Source organism: Phoxinus phoxinus (assembly GCF_949152265.1).
Source record: "Phoxinus phoxinus genome assembly, chromosome: 12".
In the NCBI taxonomy this organism is placed as follows: domain Eukaryota; kingdom Metazoa; phylum Chordata; class Actinopteri; order Cypriniformes; family Leuciscidae; genus Phoxinus; species Phoxinus phoxinus.
Window position 1 is genome coordinate 18619830 of NC_136887.1, and position 24495 is coordinate 18644324.

The 24495-nt window shown below is 38.9% G+C and overlaps 1 protein-coding gene across 11 annotated transcripts in view; it reads right to left on the reverse strand.

Moving 5' to 3' along the window:
* Positions 1-24495, reverse strand: part of mbnl3 (muscleblind-like splicing regulator 3) — a 36026-nt gene that overhangs the window by 7692 nt on the left and 3839 nt on the right. For 8 of the 11 annotated variants that reach the window (XM_079631704.1, XM_079631700.1, XM_079631701.1 and 5 more), the window contains exons 2-5: positions 15561-16666; positions 4974-5138; positions 4673-4873; positions 3827-4060 (exon numbers count right to left, since the gene is read on the reverse strand). In XM_079631704.1, the coding sequence (XP_079487830.1) occupies positions 3827-4060; positions 4673-4873; positions 4974-5138; positions 15561-15734 (774 nt within the window). In that variant the 5' untranslated portion in view covers positions 15735-16666. Of the gene's footprint in view, positions 1-3826; positions 4061-4672; positions 4874-4973; positions 5139-15560; positions 16671-24495 lie in introns of all 11 variants that reach the window. The other 3 variants (XM_079631702.1, XM_079631698.1, XM_079631696.1) reach the window with 1 other exon arrangement.

The following is a 24495-nucleotide window of genomic DNA, read 5'->3' on the forward strand; positions in this document are numbered from 1 at the left end:
ACATTAAAGTAGAAAAAAGTATTTTTTCCCAAATAAAGTAAAGTATTTTTTCCCAAATAAATCAAATAAATGCAGCCTTGGTGAGCAAAGTATTTTCTCTAAGAAATGTAATAATTATGTTACCAAGATTATTTAATAGTATTTTTAAATAATTTAATTGTTTTTAATAAAAAATAAAAAAAAGGTCTGAATCTAAATGATTAGTATTTAGACATTTTCTCAGCTTGTTTGTGATGGCTTGTATACTCATCAACTCTTATTCTATCAAAATAAATAAAACTGACCAAATTTGACTATAATTGTGTTGACTGTAGTTTTGACACAAACTGTCGATTTTTTTATTCATGTTATGTTGTGGCTCCATCTCTGGGAAATGTCTGGGTCTGCTTCTCTATTTCTCTATGAGGGGTGTCAGCAGCGTGAGGAAGAGTGATATCAGAAACAGAAACTGAAGTGAAGCATCCTTATCTGCCTCTGATAATTAAACTGAGAATGCTCAGCCCAGATGAAGGCATAATGAGGAGAATGTCTTCCACTGTGTAATTCTGTCTGAAGACTGATATGCAAGGTGATAAGAGCAAGGTCAACAGGAAAGAGGATATCTGTGATTCACTAACGCAGGGATGATGGGGGAGCAGTCCGACCTCATGATTTACATGTGAACTCAATTCCGAGTTTACTCAATAATAACGTGCTGTACTGTATAGCACTCAACAGTCAGGTTCACGAAGTAAAAATATCAATCCAAATCTCCATAGTGATTCTGATTTTCAGCACTAATAAACAAACTTTTTTCAAAAAAGGCTACCAATGAGCTCTAAAGTTATTATGATGATGGTGTATGTTTCTAAAGAAGAAGAATGAAACAATCACTGAACTTACTTAAGCTGGACTGTGGCGCTACTTTCTTCTGGAAACAAACGTTGTTGCATTATTTTCCTGTTATCTCTGTAAAGCTGCTTTGAAACAATCTGTATTGTAAAAAGCGCTATATAATTAAATGTGACTTGACTTGACTTAAAGAAGGCATAAGCCAGTGATTTAAACTTCAGAGAAAACAATCGCTTAACTGTCGAATTATTTACAGATGAAGTATTGCACTACTACAATCCTGTGCGAGATCTGCCAATCAGAAGACGTTGTTTGAATGGAAATTAACTGTAATCTCAACTACATTTTTTTCCCCTTTTGCTTGCAGCTAGGTACTATTTTTACATAGTTATGTAAGCTAAAGATAGCTGCTACCTACCTTGTTAGTCATTACAGGGAGTTGTAGTGTAAGAACAGGGCATAAAACATGTTTCCAATAACAATATATATTTAAAAGTTAATCAATCACTCACCCTCAGGTCATTCCAAATCTAAATAACTTTCTTTCTTCTGTGGAACATAAAATAGGATACTGTGTTGCCCATACAATGGATGTCAGTGGTCAACAAAACTGTTTTGTAACCAACATTCTGTTCCAAAAAAGAGAGGGTGAGGGTGAGGGTGAGTAAATGATGACAGATTTTTATTTTCTTTGGCGTTAACTATCCCCTTCATAGAACAAATCTTTACCAGTGCATTATGGGATGAGTAGTTAATTAATTCCCTCATAAAAGGCAAGAGACTAGAATATATGTTATGGCATATATAACCACTAAAAGTCTGATATTACAATTCTGTCTAAATAAATAAAAAATAAAGCATTAAAAATAAAACCAATAATTTTAAATGCTTCAATTTAAATTTGCATCTGAAGATTATAATGTACAGTGTGAAAAAAATATATTTATTTTATGATTTGCTATTAAATTTTTTTTTTTAAGATTAACTTTAATTGTTAGACAATGGAAATATCTAATATTGACCAATAAATAAATAAAACTATTATCAGACAACAGCCAATATGGTACTGACATATTTTGCATCCATATAAAAGATGTTATATACATTCTTGTGTCTCTCTTTTTTTCAAATGTGAATACAATTTTGTGATTCCTCTTTGACCTAGTAGGTTTGGTTCAAAGTTTCAATTTTCTGAAGTGCCTGTGGAGAAAATTACTAAGAAATATACTAGAACCCAGATCTCTGCATATTTATTCAGTTTCATTTCACTTCTAACTGATTAGTTTACAGAGGTCGTGGCTGGTTTCTTACAGTATTAACACGTTCATATGCAATTGAGCTATATGCAATATGAGCAAGAAATGAACAAATTAGCAAAGAAAAGACACAAAAATGGGTGAAAGATCAAAGTACCAGGTTGAAAGTTGGCTGTAGGCTGCGCTTCAGAGGACGCACTGGGGGCTGGGTATGCGAGCAGTGACCACATGACGATGGCAAACCAATCAACGACAGTGGACATAAACACAAGACAAGAGAATGAGCCGTGAAGGAACAGATGCAGCAGAGGTTCGAGAGAGAGAAAGAGAGAGAGAAAGAGAGCTGGGTAATAAGCTTGTAGGACAACAAAGAGAGCTGTGAGGATGTAAAGACAATCAAGCAGTGTTCAAAAAGAATGACAGCATGAACTGAGAATGAGTCAAATAAAGCCAACATATGATAAAGCCTAAGGCAAACCAGGTGACTGCAAGAAGCAGGGGAGGATATCTGGATAAGGTTCCCACATCTGTGCACTGTAAATAAACCTGCAAAAATGTTACATGATAAGACTAGGGAGGACTGGGATAAAGATGACACATTATTAAAGGGAAATTGGCTGCAGTACGCTCTCGGGTGAGAGGCTGCTAACTAGTGGAGGTTTCTGTGGGAATGAATTGCTTGTTTTCTCCTTTCTTATCATTTTTCTCTCCTGCACCTGCACTGCAGACACTGTTTGCAAGCGATCACGGAGCCCTGGTCTTCATACATCACACAAGAGACAAAGAGCTCACCTACAGACACACACACACACACACACACACCCTCCTGTGGGGGATCTGAATTATTTAATACACTCCTGAAACTCACATTGAAGGTGTGTGGAAAGTGAGTTATAAATACACACACCTTCATCTGACACTAGTAGAGCTTATTGAAAATGGCATACTGGCCAAAACTAAGGTTACTGGTCACTTAACTCCAGGTTACTCCAGTGAGACGGTCCCTGTAATATGTGTAGTAAAAGTTGCCTTGAATGAAACCGGATGTTAAAATTGCTATTTGCTTACAAGAATTGCCCAGTACAAGACGTTTCAGTCCAGTTATGACATGAGATGTGATAAATTACTAGCCTTGTATTAAAATAATTAATCGAAACCTCCTTTTCCACCAAAACGGAGCTGAATGATGACGAAACGTGCTAAATTACTACATAAAATGCCCACAAATAAACAGTGCATTGTGGTCTTTGTATGTGATATTTACGAGTTTGAAAACAAACAAAACATATATGATATGTTAATAATAATGAATACGTTATTCATTTTTTCAAATAAAGTGGTTTGAGTTTTGATTCATTTTGATTTATGCCATAACAAGCTGCTTATGATTAAATGGTCAGAATTTATTTAAATATGTAAAAAAAAAAATCTATAAATAACAATGACTTTGCATTTATGATTTAACAATTTCATTAGATTAGATTAATTTATCCCCCAAGCGCGAAAATTCACAATTTATTTACAAATTATTTTTAAATGGATGCTATATTTTATTAATTTTAATATAAATTTAAAAATTCATATTAAAGGATGGATGGATAAAATAAAGCACTTTTTTACTGATGGCATTTTTACACAGAACAACACCTTCTGTACATTATAAATGATGTGTGATTGTCGTAATTATGAGAATTAGTGCGTGTGATTGTCATTGTAATGGGATCGTCTCAGTAACTCACCATGGCAGCAGCATTCTGGCTGGCTTGGTGCTGCGCCGCCTTTATCCGGGCCTGTAAGTGAGCCGGGGGGTGAAAGTACTTGCATTTGTCACGGGTGCAGCGGCCCTTGATGTAATCCATGCAAACAATGACCGAGTTCTCACTGCCGTCCACCATGGCGGCTTCCATTGGGTGGGCGTAGCGGCAGTCGTTCTCCCCACGCGTGCAGTTTCCCCGCTGGAATTCTCGACACACCTGCGAGCAGGACAGCAGAGATTTACTATCATCACACATTAGTTGTGCTGAAAATGTACCTTAGTTACAGTCATTTTAATGTGAGTGGCCTTTGTCCAACTCTGTGTTGTGAGTGGTTGCCAAGGTGTTGCTATAGAGTGCAATAGAGCCCACACACTTTTTTTTTTGTAACACTGGATCCGGAAGTATTTTTTTCATTCATTTTTTCCCACAGGGATTTAAAAAAAAGAATGTCTTTGTTAAACAGAACCAAATCAACCAGGTATGAGGTGCATCACAATATAACAAATGGTGTACTTAACGTCTTTAGTGAGGGAAAGAACTACAATTGAAAAAAATACAGAACTACAATTAATTTAAAGTTGTTGATTATATCTATAGAAAATATTTTACGCTTATTAATGCAAACCATGCATATATATTGTTTTATCGCCAAACAGTTAACTAAAAGTGTGATGGCTTTGGAAAAGTGACAGAACGCAATTTGACTTATATTTCATGTCTGCAGCAGTGTGGAAAGAGTTACATGCCAAATATGTATGTTTAGCAATAGTTATAGTGATATTATTAGAGACCACTAGCAACAACAGCAAATTGTTTACTGTTCAACACCTCAAGTTTGTCTGTGCGAACATGTTTCTGCGTTGAATTTCCGTTGCCCATGGCCATGCCGGTGGGGCTCCCCGGGACCAGCACGGGGGCGCTGGGCAGAAGCTCGGGCATGAGACTGATGCCCGGGCTCATGTGGCTCAGGTATGGGCTGAAAGCCATGCTCGGACTGTTGGCCAAGGAAGGCGTGACTGGGAAAGAGGTCTGGATAGGAGATACAAAGACAACAAGGGATAATAAACCAATGTTTTCAAAGCCGACAGAAATGATGGTGACGTTATTGGTTATGAAAATCTGATCTCACGATAGGCTGCAGCTGTGCTCCAGGCAACATGAACTGCATCTGCTGGGCCAGCATGGCGGCTGCGGTCTTCTGCTGGATCAGGTTGTTCCTGCCGTTTATCTCCAGCTGGGTCTTGAGATGAGGCGGAGGATGCAGGTACTTACAGTTATCACGTGTACAGCGTCCCTTAGAGGGGTTGAAGAGGGAGACACAGAGAGAGAGAGAGACAGAGAGATGAATTGCACTGAATCTCAGCTACTAAAAGATCCAAGACTTCGTGCAGTGTGACAGGAAGATAAGGACTCCATGATTGAAAGGATAAATTAAACAAGAATCCCTAGATATTTGACAGTACCGATTCCAACTTTCCACTACAATAGAAACATCCAAAACCCCATCAAATGAAAAGAAAATAGCATAATCTCAGGAGTGCTGGAAGGTCTGAATATCAAACGATCAGAGGAAACAGCGAAATGACAGCATTGGGACACGGGCGGAAAAAAAAATGTCACTACTTCCAAATGAATTGACAGTGACAGCCTTCCCTTTCTGTCTGTCTGTTCACATCAACAATCTGCCCGTCTGACAGATTATATAGCCCTTGTGGCTGTTGTACACACTCATACTACATATGGATCGGATGTATAGCATGATGCTTATCACCCAGCTGTCCGAGCAACATGTTGATGGGCGAGCAGCAGACACGGTTAAATACACACACCAAACGTTCATGAGCGGGGTCGATTAGCTGCGAGACAAACTCAATGAACCCATGGAGCAATGCCATTTGTTCTGCACTGCGTAAGGTACTGTAATAACCCAGTAGGGAAAGATGTCGTTCCATCAGTCCGACAGTTACACACTCTGGCTGATGTTCTATGGATAAACCTTCTCTATTTCCCTTCACATCAATTTCTTTTCTTAAATGTTCTACCCTTTTCAGGTTATGGAGCTCTTGGGGATAGAGAAATGGAGCAGAGACCTATGGTACAAAACTGAGAATTGCATGCTAAACCTAGCCTATAACAATTAGGAATTGGTAACAATGGTCGACTAATAAAACCGTTAAACTTAAAACTAAAAATGACAGTTCACCTAAAAATGACAATACTGTCATCATTTACTCACCCTCATGTCATTCCAAACATATTAAACTTTGGTTAATCTTAAAAACACAATTTAAGATATTTTTAATGAAACCTTTTGTAGGTTTTTGTCCCTCCATTGAAAGTTCAGGTAACCAAAACTTTTAATATCCAAAAAGGTCATACAGACATAATGTATCCATATGATTCGAGTGGTTTAAACCAAGTCTTTGGAAAAGATAAGTTTGCTTTATATGAAGAACAGATTTAATTTAGGTTTTTATTCACATATAAACACACATACATTAAACGAGTCACATAATAAACAAAGAGGCTTAAACAAGCTTTGATGTTTACCATATGTGATATCTTAATTTGTGCTTTGAAGATAAACCAAATTCTTATGGGTTAGGAGCATCATGAGAGTAAGACATTTAAATACTAGTGAAATTGGCTGAAAAAGAAAGCTGTTTCAGAGGTGGAGCGACATACAATTTGATAAAATATTACAAACACAAATGTTTCTGACAGATGAATCATTCTTTCTTAAAGTGATAGTTGATCCAAAAGTGAAAATTCTGTCATAATTTATTATTATAACCTTATGTTGCTCATAATGATTTTCTTTCTTCTGCAGAAAACCAAAGACCTGATATAAAATAATGTGTGTCATTCTTTTACACTCAATGGAAGTGAATGGTGACCATGGAATCAACAATATTTAGACTTAGACCTTAAACTTTAATATAGGTTCAAAAGACTTTGAATAATAAGTTATGCAGACTACTCATATGGCCAAACATTTTTGGAGCTTGACAGATCAAGTCGTTCACTGTAATTGCATGGAAAAGAGCATTGGACTGTCAAACATCTATTTTTGTTTACAAAAGAAAGAAAACCAACCATGCCCACTTGGCTTGTTTGGTAAATAAATTATGGAAAAATGTCAATTTCATTTAACATAGAAATTAAGCAAGTATAAATAAAGCATTATATGAAAAAAAATTATTCTAATGTCATGTAGACATTTTATTCTAAAAGAAGATTTGTACTTATTCAGCGCAAATCTTCAGTGCTCAAAAAATTCAAATAAAAAACATGGTTTTGTGCGATGAATTTCTTCCTTTAATGCATTCAGGTCTGTGAGCTTCTTAATGCTTCATGTTGCATTTTACAAACATCATCTGCAAGAATGCCTGAAGAGTTACAACTATCTTCGTCAGCAGGCATGCAAAGGCAACAATGATTTGATTTGCTGTTAAAGCTTTTCATTCTTTTTCTTTCTTTGGTTAGATAAGAGACTCTATTTTTACTCAAGTCATCACAGCTTTTAATGGGTTGTTGGGCTCACAAATCGAATTGAGCTGCGTAGCATGGAACACACGGTTCCAACAGGATGGAATTCTGATGCAACCCTTATGGAATCCAAATGGAATTTGGGGAAACAAAGAATGCAAATGGTATCTGTGCAAGGCTAACAGTTCAGACGGAATGTCAAACTGTCACTCCATATGAATGAGATGTATAACTGTCCACCACCAACAGCAATTTAAACACTTGTCTGTGTCTTCGATAGCCCCTGGGCGGCTTTTAACAGTGATGAAGTCCTAACAAAATTTAAAGTGAGTGAGTGTGGGGGTGTCTCTTTGCTGGCCAGTGTGATCTGGTGCACTTAATGGAGATGAAAGTGGGTGTCTGGAGTGTCAGCGTGCAGGGACAGTGTAATCTATGTGTGCTGTCGAGGAGTTGGAGATGTTCCACAATCCAACTGCTGCATCATTCAATGCAACTCCCACACATGCAGCTCCATATGACACCTAGCCGCACGTAGTCAGATGGCATAAAGTCATGTCCACATCACAGCCTGTTCTGGTCATGAGCTGTGCCCTTGGCTCACTTGTAAATAAAGCGAGCTCAATATAATCAGAATTGGAGCGTTTCTCTATAAATAAAGATGACATTCACTGCAAACCCTGTGATGGTGTGTTAAAGTACATGACAACAAGCAATGTTCATCCATCGGTCTCCCTGCATCATCCCAACTGAGAATCCCATCAGTGCCCGCTGGAAGAGTATGCATACACACCACCTAAGAATTACACCGGATTCACACTGTTTGGTATTCTTTAACTTCAACTACAGCATTACACTATTTTCAATGCACAAACATTGTTTTTAAATTAAGTAAATCATTATTTAATCAACCTAAATTCATACTAAACACAGTATAATGTATTAAAATATAGTGAGCTGAAATGCATTTATACATTACTGTTGAAATTTGGGGCCAGTAAGATTTTAAATGTTTTTGAAAGAAGTCTCTTATGCTCATAAGGCTGCATTTATTTGATCAAAAATACAGTAAAAACAGTCATTTGAAATGCTTTCATTCTAATATGCTGATTTGCCTCAAGAAAAATTTCTTATTATTCTTCTCAACGTTGAAAACACTTCATATTTTTGCAGACAACTTCCTTACTTGAGTGAAAGTACAGATACTGCTGGTCAAATATTAGGCTACTCCATTACAAGTAAAAGTTGGAAAGACAGATTTTTCCCTCAAATAGTGCCCTATTTAAAGTTTTTTGGCTTTTGGCTCCAAAACAATGATCAAATTCGGCTTTAGAAGACCAAACCCAATGTTGAAAATGAACATCAGGTTGATGTCAGAATCCAACATCAGATTGACGTTAATCTCCAACGTTGGACAGACTACAACTACCTGCTATGCACTCGCATACACATAGCCTTGTTGACAACTTTAGGTGGGTACGAGATATAGTACCTTCAATGCCCTGTAGATGGTGATATCACTTCTTTTGTAGCAGAAATAAACTGCTGCAGAAAAGGTTAGGTGCCATGCAAAATGTAACGAGTAATTGCATAACTCATCACAAATATAGTGGAGTAAAGAGTACATGAAATTTTTTGTCAAGCAGAGAGTAAAAGTTGCTAATACTCAGTCAAACTACAAAGTAGCCAAAAAGGATACGCAAGTACAGGAACTAATTACATTTACTCAAATACTTTACACCATTGCTTTTGTGTGCAACTTGCATCAGTCAGTCTATGAATGATCTGGTTTAGTGGTTAATGGGACGGTCGGTGGTCGTGCCGTCTGAGCCTGATACGATACCGAACACCACCCCGCTTCAATTCCTCTCCATTAAACCAAGACACTCACATGCAAAGATGTACACAGTCACAGATCTGTGTAACATTGTTAATTGCGTGCCTTGACACTTGAACGTCGCTTTCACACACTGACATTGAGAGCAATTGCATCAGCGGCGTGTGTTGTGGGAGTGTGTGGGTAATGAGCAGACCGTCTCAACGGAGCAGACAGGTGATCCTGCCAAAGCACACATGAGAACCAGCCACAGCCAAGCTTTAAAATTCTGGAAGACAATAAGAACATGCCGCTAATTTCAATAGTACACAATGATACAGAAAACACAGGTTGTCACCACAGAGAGATGTAGCAAATGTGCTGAGGGCTCGGACAGTGTCCCCGTGAGAAGAAACATTGCGGAGATGAAAAGCTGTAAGTCATGTCATGTAGGATGGACTAGGTCAGGGATCTCCTCTGCGTCGTCATGGTAACACACCCGGCAACCGAGAGTAAGTTTTGCCTCATGCTGTCTCCTAACTACTGATTGGCCAGTGAGGAAGAAAGGGAGAGGGAGGAAGAAAAAGAGAGACTGTACAAATGGAGAAAGCAGACTGCATATCTGATTATACCACAATAAACCTCAATTAAGATCTGAGCGCTGAACCTTTTCATAATGGCGATTTTCCTTGTTCAAAAGCATTTTTTAAAAGAGATTATATTCCCCAACCATCTTAGACAATATATATTGTGCTAAAAACAACGTCATTTAGTTTTTTCAATACAATTTACCCTCCTTATTAGCTAACAAGCTGTTTTTGCTACTGTACCTTTAAAGGTGAACTCAGTACTTCATGTTGCGATGGAAATATGACAGTTGTCTAGTACTTGTGGTGTAAAGCCTAGCAAAAGTAACCTCTAAGTGAGTAGTATTTAACTGGGCATGTGATTTCAACATGGCGGCCCCCATAAGGCGACCCATGTCTGATGACTCGAGTGTACATCATGTAAACATTTTATTCATTTATAATACTTTTCTTAATGAGTGCAACTTTTATGATTTTAATATGTAAGTTACCTCTGTACCTCTTGTCCTATATAGGGTAGAGGGGATACTGGAGTCTATAGCAGCTTTTCAAATGAGGATGATCATGTTTGTAGAATGGTTGCATTAAATTGATCAAAAGTGACAGTAAAGACATTTACATAAGCTGCGTTTACATTATACCCTAATAATAATCCGATTGTAATCTGAATAGTAGCATAGTCGTAATAATGTAACCACGTCAATCGGAATGAATTGGCCAAATCAGATGTAAATTTCATTTGGATTGTAAGGGGTGGATTAAACCTTTTATAATTAAAAAAATAGATTTTTCTTAATCAGTATCAGTATCGTTAAAATTGTAACAAAAAGTATCAGTATAAGTTTGGTATCACTCATCCCATATTCTAAAATCTGTAAAGACGTGCAGGACGATGACGTCCCAGCGATCCTTGCTTCAGACTTTCATACACAGACCATTGGTTTTGGGTGCGGGAAGGGGCATTTATACTACTTGATAAATAAGCAGCACAAAGCTCCATGTGCTCGTCATCTCCTAATTTGGACACGAAATAGATAAATATTAAGTCTGCTTTTTAAAACAAAGTAAAGGAGGATGGCTAGTATGTGCAAACAGCAGGAAGCTCTGTATATTCATGTAGTGTGTGCATGTCAAAAGATCAAATCAGATTTGTAGCTTGTTACATTTAAACATGCTCAACCACCCGCTCACTTATTTAGCATTCAAGTAAACACTGTCATCAAATTTCATCAATTGGAATGATTTCATTCCATGTTTCTAATGTTTTATTGGTTAATGTTTTTATTTTGTGTTTTGACCGGGACCTTAGTACTTAGTTTCGTTCCTTCATGTGAAAATGTGTATGGAATGACAATAAAAGACCCTTGAACCTTTGAACTGTTTTTCATGCATCTGTCAATTTTGATTTTAGCTTTACATAAAGTGTTTTTTCAGACTAGTGGAAAGAAAACATCCAAAACACACTTTTAAGAGTATCTTTTACAGCACTTTTATCTATTTGCGTCTGTAGGTTTTAATTACAGTACATCTGTTTTCTCAAAATGATTTTTTTTCTCCTATTCTGAGTCAGAAATCTCCACTTCAGTAACACTTACACACAACAAACTTTACAGTTGTATTCCTATTTATATTCTGAAGGGTTTGTTCATATATAATTTGCCTGATTTTATTTAACTTTTTTTTTTCTGGCCGTTGACAGTATTTTCTGATGGAGTGATAAAAAGAGATCCAAAATGCCCTCTGTAAAAACCTTTGACTCTAATGTGAAAAAAAATTTGAACCTGGTGTAAATGTAGGTAAATTAGTATTTTTAGTTATAGTACATATTATTAGATTTAATTAGATAATGCCTCATTTGCATATTTAAACATAACATTTCGGAAAACCTGTAATGCAGAAAAATCTTTGCAATTCTTAATATAATTAATCAGCTGGGGAAGTGGTGATGATATCTAGTAGTTAATTTTTTACCCTATTTACCTGGGGTGTCTTGCCTTAAAATATATTCAAATAGATATAATTATTGATATTTCACCGTATTACTGTACATACTGCATTTTTAAATCGAACATATTGCAGCCTTGGTGAGCATTAGAAACTTTCAAAAACATTTTAAAAACTGCCTCCACACTTTTGATTGGTACTTTAATATTCACATAGTACTAAGTACATCAACTCTTTTATTGCCAAAGAGCAAGGAAAATCCTGTTTTCCAAATGTCCCCATTAAATGTACTTCCTGGAACAGTGTTTCTCAGTGGCCATTTATATGTCCTATTTTTCTAAAAATAACTTTCAACTCATGTTCATGTGAATAAGACGCAGTCAATGACAGTACCTGCTGATTTGGTTTTTCAGACAGAAGCCTGTGCCAGCATCAATAACTCAATCACATTTACATGGACTAGCTGACTGCCTAATTCATGCATCCCTGATACGTTTTCAAGCTAACCAAACCAGATTAATGGCCAACGAACAGCAAAAAGCAAGACATTGTGCATCAGGGAGGGTGTAGTGGAAAGAAGAACAGAACAGCAGCCATTAGCTGATGTCGATAAATTAGAAGAGATGTGGAGGTGTGGAGGGTTGCAGAGGAGAGAGAGAGGCCTGGGGGATGAGATTGGGTCTGGAGATAAATGCTGGAATTATTTTAATGATCGTGATTGAAGGGGACTGCACTCAAAACCTGAGATCTTGCACAATTAATTACAAGACTTTTTAACTTTTTTGAACTGCAGAAAACTTAAGCAACTACGTAGCAATGCCCTGGCAACCACCCACAACACTAGTGTCCGGCATACTACTGTGGGTGGATGCCAGGTGTTCAGCATGTTTTTTTTTAGCATGTTGCTATGCTGTTGGTCTGGGTGATGATTTGATCTTTTTTTTATCCACCTCAACTAAAAAAAATGATTTGTCGGATCACCTAGAAAGGTGTGAAGCACCTAATGACATTTAATAAGAGGTTCTGCATGCAAAGGCTCGTCTTGTCTCAAGGTCTTTTGTACAAGGAAGTTACTGTGAAATCAAAATTGACATTTCAATAGATTCAAGAAGCATTATTAAACAGTGTCGCATACAGTGCACTGATTACATACGGTACCATACAGTACAAAATGGAAAAATTTAAGGTGAATGACGCAGACATATAGCGCCTGCGCTTGAAGCTGTTCGGTGAAGCCGTCATAGCAGTGCTTCATCGTATATAAAACACGCTGGAAAGATGAATGTGTATTTAAATTGTGTCATTTATGTAGTAGAAATGTGAAATTATTTTAGAAGTTGGTGCCTTCTAGACTGAGAAAAGCCAGAAAATGTATTTTTGGCTCATGTGGATGAAAGACAACAACTCCCAGAGTGCACTTGCTTCACTGCCCTACGAAGCCACGCCTACTGGTTACAGAGGGCAGCATCGGAAGAAATTATACAACTAGGCTACTAGTTGAATCCAAACTGAAAAGACGCCGTTTTATGTTGAGTCTCCGTGACGATTTAGTTGATAAATTCATTTAAATACTGATCGGATTTATATCCGTTTTGCTAAAAAAACTCTATGGCGGGTTGAAAACATGGGAAACTAGCTCCTACTACTGGCTGTAGTCTCTAGCCTCTGGCCAAAAAAGCCTCCGATGACGCTAAATGACGATTTTTGCGTCATCTGAGTGTTTTTTCCAGACACACAATACAGAAATCTCTCGTCTCAGGAGGACATGAGGGAGGGAAGCACGGTCATTCGAAAATACTACCGGGTTTCTACTGATACAAAGCTTAATGCTAATCGGTGAAGTATACCTTTAACTTTCCTTCCCCTTACAACAACATGTGTGCACCAGCGTGAGGGCGGGACAATAAGCTGTCACTCACATGATCCAATCAATTTCCGACAAACAAAATCAAGTCCCGCCCTACATTATTCATATTCGAGAAGCAGTTTCACTCGGATATTCAGTTTGTCACTCACAATAATAGGGAAGAAAAGACAATCGCAATTTCCGTTTCATGTCGACTTTATGTGCACCTCTTAGCACTTCAACAGGCACCATTTAAACTCTTCAGACGCACACGCACAAGAACATCATGAGGAATAAACCGCAAACAGTTTCTCTCATTTATTTCCTCTGGCTTGTATCTCTCTCAGTCATAACAGCAATCCAACCTCGAGTTTTTCTGATAGTAACGGCTGGTTGCTTTTACTGTTCTGATAAAAACAATCAAACAATTGGATGAGTAATTCATCTACACAGGCCACTGGCACACAGTGCTAACAACTGCAACACAGTTCATAGGGATTACTGTATCCAGTCGGCTGGCGCTGTTGCTAGGCCACATGTAGCTTTCTCTCTCACTCCTCCTCATCCAGAGCTCCCCCACACATGCTGCCCACAGCCAAAAAATGGCCAAATAATACATTCTAGCTCAATAAAAGAGGAGACAGCTGCTGCACTCAGACAGAGAGGGCCTTGTCTAGCTCTTTCACTGCACATAAACACATAAGCAGAGACATAAACACACAAACACATTTGTTGTGCTCATAGCTCAATGCTCAGAGTCCTGATTGATCCACAGGTCCAGAGAGTTGCTTCCTGAGATGAACATGGACAATCAGAAGATAAAAGGTATAACATTTGAGTTTTTAAATCAAGAAATCACCTTAAGCTGAAAACAATAATAAAAAAATCTGTTTATAGAAATAAATTTTTTAAAGGGACAGTACACCCCAAAATTCTGTCAGCATTTACTCATTGATGTTTGAAATCTATATTAGTATGTTCACAAAAGGAGAAATTATTAATGTGCTGGTTGTTATCTTTCATGCAATTGCAATGAATGGGGACTGAGGATTTCACACTCAAAAGCTCCAAGAATGCATCCTAAAAGTAATTATTATGACTATATTTCAAGTTGTCGAATGGCATATAACAGCTTTGTAAAAGAAACAAAATAAATATCACTAAAAATCTTTACATCTACTAATGATGTGCTATTCATGAATGAATCATTCTTTTTTATGAATCAGTTGATCTGATTCACATCCACCTGAATAATACATTTATGAATCTCTGATCTAATTTCTGAGTTCCTACTCACTGACTTCATGGTCCAGTCAGCTACATTTGATAAATGATCATCAAATAATAACTTAAACTATAGTGATGGCAAAGCTGAATTCAGCATTATTACTCCAGTCTTCAGTGTCACATGATCCTTTAGAAATCATTCTAATATGCTGATTTGCTGCACAAGAAACATTTCTTATTATTATCAATATTGAGAACCGTTATGAGTTAATGATGGCGGAATTGATGGAACTGTTCCTTTAAATGTTGTTCCTCTGAGATTACGCTTTCAAAGAAAAGCATTATTTAAGCAGAAGTAACAAAAATCAAGTAACAAGTAACAAAAAATAAAAAAGATTATTTAGCAATTTGCAGATAAGACAACAGTATTAGCATGTTTTTTTGGATATACCATGGTATTCCTAGCACTTAGTAGCATACTAGCATGTAAATACTCCCAGCATTCATTGATGGTCGATCAATATGCATTCTTTTTTTCTTTTTTTAACGACATTTAAATAAGAATGTCACATATCTTTTTAATCACAACTAACCAATCCCAGAACCAGAGGTTGAAGTGTTTAAGGATGACTCAAACATACACACAAAGACTGATTTCATCAGATGGAGAGAGACCACTACTCAGCAAAAGAGCCTAGAGGTGTTGACAACATGACCAAATATTGTTGCGTGAGTGATATAATCTGCAATATAATGTTTCTTATAGTTAATATATCACAGTGCAATAATAATATGTGCACTTGTATTTACCTTGAGTGAGTCGAAACAGGCGATGACGCGGCCGTTCTCCACGTGGCATGTGCGAGAGGGGTGAGCAAACTTGCATTCGGCGTCCGAGCGTGAGCAGGTTCCTCGCTGAAACTCTCTACACACCTCCAGTGTCAGCCACTTGGTGTCGCGGCCCATGGTCACATTGACGGCCATGGCGGTCCCTCGGCGAGTGGCGGGTGAGCGGAGGGCTTGGGTGGGGCAGCCAGGCGTGATAAAGCACAAAGGCTGCAAAAAAATTAGCACAGTGGCGAGGAGATCCTCAGACTACCAGTCTAGAGATGAAAAACAAACTCTCTTATTGACAGGTAGGGGGCATAGTCTGGTGATTAACAAAAGGGTAAGTATAACGAGAATATGAGATTAGTTGAAAGTCAGGTAGGGAGAGTGACGAATCGAGAGTGCTGAGGTGGGGTAGGTCACTGTGACATGCTGCGGTGCATCTTCGGCTGTCTTCCAGGAAAACGAGGCATTAAAAGTAGAGTAGAGCGGCACTTTCTATTTGTCTGCAGTGGTCGTCCCACTGTCTAGACTCACCCTCGGGAGCGCTGGGTTTAAAATAGCTTTCTTGCATTGATGTAAAACGGACTCTCTCTAATTTTAGGCTTCCGAAACCCCCTGCCCTGTTGCCATAGCCGCAGCAGTCCCTCAAGATGCTCGCATGCCTGGGTCACAAGGGATGGAGAGACTGCAGAAGTGAAGGGAGAAACACTTTGAGAACCCAAAAAGGGAAACTAATCGACTGGTGTCCTTGTATTATAAGGTGAAATGGCGAGTAGGCGAAGTTGGAATCGAGGAACAGGCAAATGGGTTGATTGACTGTCAGGGTGAAATATAGCCCATGCCAAGGCCAAGCGCACACCGCTCAAGTCAGCGGGGAAAAGAGCGTTCCGAAGCAGAGACCAGCCAGGATGGGAGTGCAGACACAGAGGAGGGCTTCCGCAGCATCCAGATGAGGCACTTTATGGTGATGCAAGTCTTCTTTTACTTGAATCGCTTTCTCATCCCTCCTGCTTTCCCTGCATTCCTTTCATCGCACTGTGACTTGTCCTCGCGCACTTCTAAGAGTCCTCTTGCAGCAGGAGAACCTACCTTTGCAAAAACACACAAAAAGCAAAGGCAATAAACTCAGTTAAAACAGCTTGTCCTGTTCAAAACACTTTGCAAAAGGAATATTTCGCAAAAAACAAACAATAAAAGTACAAAATAACAAAAGAAAATGCCTGAAGCCGCAGCTGTTTATGTTGCAAACCTGTAACTGGGGAATACAGAGGTGAGCGACAAACAGAGAGAGGCTGAAAGCGCATGGCAGAAAGCGCGAGTGAGAGAGTGCACGAGAGGTAGAGGAGGAGTGCAGACGGGAGGCAGCCAGCAATGCAAAGGCTGTGTCTTGATTAAGAGATGGAGGGAGGGAGGGGGGAGGGAAAAGAGGGAGGAGGCAAAGAAAGGGACAGAGACAGAGGAAGCACATGGGAGACAGCAACGTCACTTTATGTCTGTGTGGCAGGTCGAAGTCACAGAAAGTTAGCGCAAAACAAAACGACGCTCGTTGCGGAGGCCATAAACTATGCGGCGAATGCCACTCTCAGCATTCAGGATCTGAACACTGCTTTTGTGAGAGAAAAAGGAAGTAGAGCAGCTGAGAGGAAGGGCAAATCCCCATAGCTGCAGCTGCTGAGCAGGGAACACGCAACAGCCAATCCGCAGCAGCGATGCAACCAGGCAAGGTGAATCGACCAATCAGGAGGAGCCTAATATATTGATCGTTAGTCTCCCCACCCTCTTTGTCATTGCATTGCTCCTTGGCTGAATCCGAAGGAGAGTGGCTCTCTTGCTTCCCTGGAGCATTAACGGGAAGGTTTTAAAGTATAGGCAATCGCTGCGGCGCCTCATCGGAGTCACAGGTGGGAGGAAGAAGGGAAAAGAAAGGAGAAGCGAATGGATCGTTATCGCATTCATTCAATGCGTGTGGCGATGTGGGAAGGTGCAAGGGTGGAGAAGTGAAATACAGGGGGCGGTGCCACAGAGGGATGTGAGTGGGTGTCTTGGGTGGGTCTGACAGCTGATATGTGGTCCCTTGAGAGAAAGAAAGAGACAGTACAGTGAAGAATAATCAATGCTGTGATGACCAAGCACACTCGAAACCGATGCGGGAGGGAGGGATGGCTAAACAAATAAAAGAACGGGAAGATGAAAACAAATAATGCAGAGGTGAACGAGCAGCCAGTGAAGGGATTAGAGGAGAGGTTAAGGCAGATATTATCTGTCCCTGTGTCTCACAGCGACAGACACAGACGGAGGAGGAGGAGGGGGGTGGGCACATACAGACAGACGGTCCAGAAGGAGAGCAATGCGGTGAGCGGATGAGGGAGATTGGGAGAGAAAACGAGGGAGAGAGGATAGAAATTGAATTAATGACACCCACCTCCAGATACAAGAACAAAGGCACTAAATACAGCGCAACGTAACACAAGGCAAAGCAGAAAGTAGGTTTTACAGCAGGCTGACGTGAGCACACCCTCCCCCAATATCAGCCCTACAGTAAGATCGATGAAGACGCCCCCCCGGGGAACGCAGACCTGCATTGAGCTGTTTGTCAGCACTGAAGTTAGCACATCTCTGTCTCGGAGCAGCATGGTACCTCAGCCACACCTGCTTCCTGCATGCACGGTGAAAGGCCAATTATCTCATTTATATGTAAGCAGGTGAACGAGAGGTGATCCGTGAAGAGAAAATGTGGCCGTGACGTCAGCCGCTGTGTCTGATTCCCTCCACAGACGCCGCTATTACCTTAATATGTAGTACAAGCGTTGCCCTCCCAACGATTGCTAATCCCCCTCGCATTGATAATCATCGTTATTTCCCAAATTGGATGAATTTTATCTTCGCGGCTTGCTAAGCTAACGATCACACACCCCCCCGAAACAATGGGACCTGTTATAAATAGATGTCTCGAACTGATTATACAACGTGATGAAGTAAATTATTAATGCAAAGTAGACCGACAAAACGCAATCTGACTGGTTGGTGTAGGTCTGGCCTAGTTATTACAAGCTGTATTTACTGTACAGACATAAAAGCAGATAACGCTGTTTCATCTAGGACAACTGAATGAAAAGTGAAAAAGCAAGACAAAAGTGTTGGGAAAGCAAGGTTACTTATAAAGTTAAACTAGGTAAAGAGTAGTCAAGATATTCTAGTGAAAAAGTAGTTATTTACAAACAATTTATGAATTGTTCACAAGATCAATAACATGCATTTAGAAAATAGATATACATTTTTGATGCTCATTTCCATTTAAAAAAAAATGGTGATTTTAATTTTAAGTGAGCATTAGAGTGCAAAAGTAATCTTAATGTACAAATAGGGTAAATGAGCATGTACAGTTAAATATTTTATATCAGGTAATAACAATATTTAAAATAAAAAACTCATCACTATTGAAGGCCGATAACAGATTTTGTACTGATATATTGTGCATCCCCCAATGATACCAGGGACTGTAATCAGTTAATGTATGGTTTCATAAACCATCTGAACGATGCAAAAAGGAATCAGAATATGAACTGCCTCAGCTTGCTCAGGCTGAGCATGCAATACAATGTGACATTAAAAACAGCAATGCAGCGTTTTTAATGCACATTGGAAAAACTAGCTTGTTAAATTGAGAAGCTACACTATTGTGAATAGAGCTAGTAACACACTACTGAAAAAATATATAGGCTAGACTAGATGCATCGAAACTTGCATTGAACCTGTAAAGAGATTTAAAAAATAACGGTAGAAAAAAGTCTTTAAACCCTGATGCGCTTCAGAAAGAACATAATTTCTAATTGCACAGACAAGAAGACAAATAACCGTGTGCTCGATACTAATAACGTCAGCTATATGTAGTACAATTGTTATACAGGCTAGTGTAAGTGCTGGCAGTGTAGTCGGTTTACTTTGATGTTCTCTACAGCAGAAAGACGGCTGGGCGGAGGATATACAGCACAGTATACGTGTGTGAGTGTTTCTGGCGTAGATCTACAAAGGAGGCTGTAAATATCAGAAGTGTGGAGGTGGCGAGTGTGTATTGTTTCTACAAGGTCACCGAGCTGTATACACATCGCACTTGTAGCAGTGTCCTTCAGGCACCGCATGTGGCCAAGTACACAAGAATCAAGTCAATAACTGGAACAGATCTTTCATCAAAACCTGGCTACAATTTGTAGGCACTAGCCTTCACTTAGTTTGAAAACCACCTACTGTCTGTCTGTGAGAAATAACATTATTCCTGCTAAATTAAATGCTAAATGCTTATGCTTTTAATCGACATGAAATGAAAATTCACCTTATTTATTTTGTAAATCCATGGTATTGATCTTATTCACTCTCAGATAAAAAGGTACAAAAGCCATCACTAGGACGGTACCCTTTCAAATGGTACACTTTGTACTTAAAGAGCTCATATTAGTACCTTAAAAGTACATATTGGTCCCAAAAAGTACCAAAAGTTTTTTTTCTTTTCAACTGTGACTGTTGATGAATGCTGGACTTCTTCATCATTTAGTCCGCTTAAAGCCGCCCCTCCACAATTCAATCAACAACCGATGGATAGAACTAAGTTCTTGCCCTACATTTTTTTCTTATTCTCTAATAAATTTCACTCGGATGTACGTCACAATACAGAAGAAAAGATCTGTCGTTACATCTGTTTCATTGCGACTTTAAAGGAATTGTTCATCCAAAAATTGTATTCTGTCAATTTATGTATCCCTCATAACATCGTCCAACCCTGTGTGACTTTTTTTCTCCTGTGGAACATACAAGAAAGTTTGAACTGTTTCTGCCTATGTAATGAAAGTCAATGGGGTCCAAAACAACATCAGATCCTATTGAATTTAATTTTACGGACCAAAAAAAGACATTTCTTAAAATATCTGCTTTTTGTATACCACAGAGAGAAAAAAACATACAGGTTTGGAACGACATGAAAATAATTTACTCACCCTCGTTTTTGGGTAAACTTCGATACTATGCTTTAAAAAAACAGAAAACCAGTCTCCAGAATTCGTTGTCTATTTGAGACACATTTGCTGAATGAGCTAATCTTAGATCTTGGAATTATCGATTATACAGATCAATATGACAACAGATGCCCTAGGTAAAATAATTACAGGGATCACTAGAGTAAACATTGTTTAGTGTTCATTTGAGGTCTATTTTAACCATTTTCAAAAAAGCCTTTCACTGTAACTCATGTCATGTACTAGGAATATTAATTAAATCGAGGTGAACAAACAGACTACAATGTGGGGGAAAAAAATTGCCGACCAATATATTTTAATAGCCAACACAAATCTCATGGCTTGATGAAGCAACATTCTGCAGACGTGTCTTTTTTTTCAGATCCCAGCGGAGTGCAACATTTTGCTTATGTAAATAAACCAAAGGCCACGGGGCCTTTTTGAACATTTTATTTTTCATGGAAGCTCAGTCTTTGGGACATGACTAATGTATGAATAGGGAAAATAGAGCAATGCGGCCGCATAATCATAACTAAAGCTGACCTTGAAATGCTGGGAAGGTGATGATGGGCAAACAGGCGCAGCATCAAATGATAAGCATTTTCAATACGGGTTGCCGCCACTGAAGCTCTGACAGTCAGTGGCACAGAGTTCCCAAATAAGCCCAGAAAAGCAAGTGAACGAGCTACACCGGAATGATATGCAGAACCAACGCATGATTGAATCTGGTTCTCTGCCTCTGCCATACTCGTCCGCAGAGACAGCAGTGGGAGTGTGAGGGTCAGTTGGCAGAGGTCAAGGCAGGAAAGAGAGGAGTCTGCTGTTCCAACGCACTGCAGCGCTCAGCAGCACTGGAGCGCCACAACATAACCTTCATACCACAGAGCTGACGCATACAAGGCCAGCCCAGCATGACCAGCACATACTGCAGCTCCACCAGCACAGCACATGCTCCCCACATGCATTCTGCCTGCTGCAGCTTGTACTGCAGCATTTCTCACGGTGAACTGAGAGCTCAGTCGCTCAGAGTTAACCTTTGTGTTGCTTCTTAGTGACAGCAATCATTTACATTATTTACTCACAATCATGTTGTTGCAAACTTGTACGACTTTCTTTCTTGCGTGGAAGATAAAAATATATATTTTAAAAGTAATATCTTTTGTCCATACGATGGAGGTCAATGGTGGCCAAAACTGTTTGGTTGCCAACATTCTTCAAAATATCTTCTTTTGTATTCCGCAGAAGACAGAAAATCATACAGTTTTGGAACAACACGAGGCTGAGTAAATGAAGACAGACTTTTCATCTTTGGGTGAACTATGCCTTTAAATGTCTCCTTTGCACTTCTTATCTTGCCGAGGTGAAATCACAGAGAAATGAAACTGAACCCACGTGTATTCTCAGAAATAGAGTCATGCTTTGGGGAATTTGAGATTTTAAAAAAGTTTGCTGTTTTAATATGATTTCAAATAGCTGTATTTTCCTTATTTCCTTTTCTTGTAGTTTATCCAAAAATGGAAATTATGGTATTATGTTCTCACCTTCATGTTGTTCAATCCTGATTTTCCGAGCTTCTAAATTAGAAAAAGCACCATAAAGTATCATAAAAGTACCATACGGCTTTGTGTGAGGGACAGAACAAAATTTCAGTCATCGTTCATATCTTCTAAATATTTACATTCATAAGTCTTCTTGGTGTGTTCATGAGAGAGCTAGGGATGTCAGATTCATGAGCAAATTAATTATTATTTTAAGTCAGATTTCTTCAAGAAATTGGATGATTTGGTTTACAAAACCGGACAAGTTCACAAAATCATTCTCGAGACTCAATGATCTGGTTGCATGGTTAAAAGTAAAAGAATATCAGTACATAACAAATTTCACTCTGTCACTCAAAGCTATCATATGGCTTTATTGAATTTTAGTGCGCAAGTCATATGGACTACTTACATTATACTTTCATTGTGCTTTTTTTTAAAATCATTTTGGAGTTTAATGGCCTTGTAAGGGTGAGTAAATGATGGCAGAATTCTATTTTTTTTTTGTGTGGACTGTTCCTTTAAGAAGAGTTTTAATGAGTAGAAATGGCTGCATACTTCTGTAAATGTTTGAATCTTTTATGTTCTAAAAAGGATAGTTCACCCAAAAATGATTTGTTCATGAATCAGACTGATCCGGGTTTTCAAGACTGAATTATCTGGTCACAGTGTTTTTTAGTCCACTGGAGTAAATAAAAATCATCATCAAAGATATCATATAGCTTAACTGAATTATAGTGCTCGATTCCTATGGACAACTTTCATGAAATTGTCACTTTTGAAATTGACAGCCTCGGTTATCTTTCAAATTCACTTTTTGTGTTCCTTCCGTTGAAGGGTTAGTTCACCCTAAAATAAAATCATTTAAAAATGTTCCGCTTGCACTCGTCTATATAATGCCAGTGAATAGTGACCAGCATCAAGCTTGTTTTTTAAAAGACGCAAAAAGATCACGTGTCGTAGTGTGAAATATCCCTTTAAGAAGAGTTTCGATCAGTATAAGATGGCTGCATACTTCTTTAAATGATTGAATCGTATGAATAGACACACTGTCCTGGCCATTACAGGGAACAAACTGTCTGAATGACATTTAAAGGACAAGGCTGATCAGTGCAGAGAATCTGATGCAGAAGTATGACCCAAATGTAACCGATATTAAGCCATGTGCGTACTTCCCTTAATGAAAGGAAATGCAAAAATACATGGACACATAGTTCTCTGTTCCTCAGAGCCAGAACTGCAGCATTCACTTAAAAAAAACACCAAAATGGACAGTTCTGACAGCTTAGGTTGAGACATGCTGGGTCTAACATGGTGGAGAGAAGTCTTGAGAATCAAGAGCTTGTGAGACGGGCCTGGCAGAGGAGAAAAGCCCCCAGCCACAGGGAAAAATAATTAGGTTAAGTATATATAATCCTTTCAGCCTATTACAGCCCCACTGCCTCCATTCATAAAAACATGCAGCTGCCTGAGCTCGCTCAAAAACTCACAGCAAGGACAGAGACACGTACAGCGCTCTGGAGAGCACAAACAAACTCTAAAATCATAGGCTTAAAGCAACATGACACATTACAACAGGCTGAGCCTCTTCCCCTCTTCCCCTCTGCCCAGCTCAGTGTAATGTTGCAACAACAAACTGGAGAAACGAAACGACTGCGAGGAGCAAGTGCAGGATCAAATACATCATTTTATGCAATTAAACATCACAAGATGTTCAAAAGCAGGTCAACTATTTTAAATGAAGTGCAGACTTGCCAAAGCCTCATTTGCGTTTGTGCAAATGCACCCAAATTATATTTAGTTGGACAAATGGTGCATTGCACTTTACAGAATAGTGGTTAAAAGCTCATTTGTGAGTAACACAATCTGAGCATGTCATAACCTACTTGCGAAAAGAGGGCAGTGGCCATATTTATAGAACGCAATAGTCTAGTTCTTATAGATTCAGAAGACAGAGAACCGATATTTACAGCAAGCTAGCTGAATACGACAGCTCAATCAATATTACAGTCGCTCAGTGTTTGATCATTTGTTGCTTTATAAGCCCAGCACCACGTTTTATTGCCATTTCAAAGCATATGGCATAAACTACCATGTTTGGTCCAGCAAAGCGGGAGAGGGGAAATGAGGACATGTGTACAGTAACCTCACTCTCTGTTCTTATCATTAATTTTATAGGGTGAATGAAAGCGAGAGCAAAGTCCACGGCGTCAGTGGCAAACGTGCCCGAACCTGTGGTGCAGTTTCAGCACATGCAGCAATATGCGGATATGAGGTGCTAACATGGACTGTGTTTAAAAGACTGAGAACGTGTGCACGTGGGACCATCAAGTAGGGGTGGGCGATACGGCAAAAATATCATATCATGAT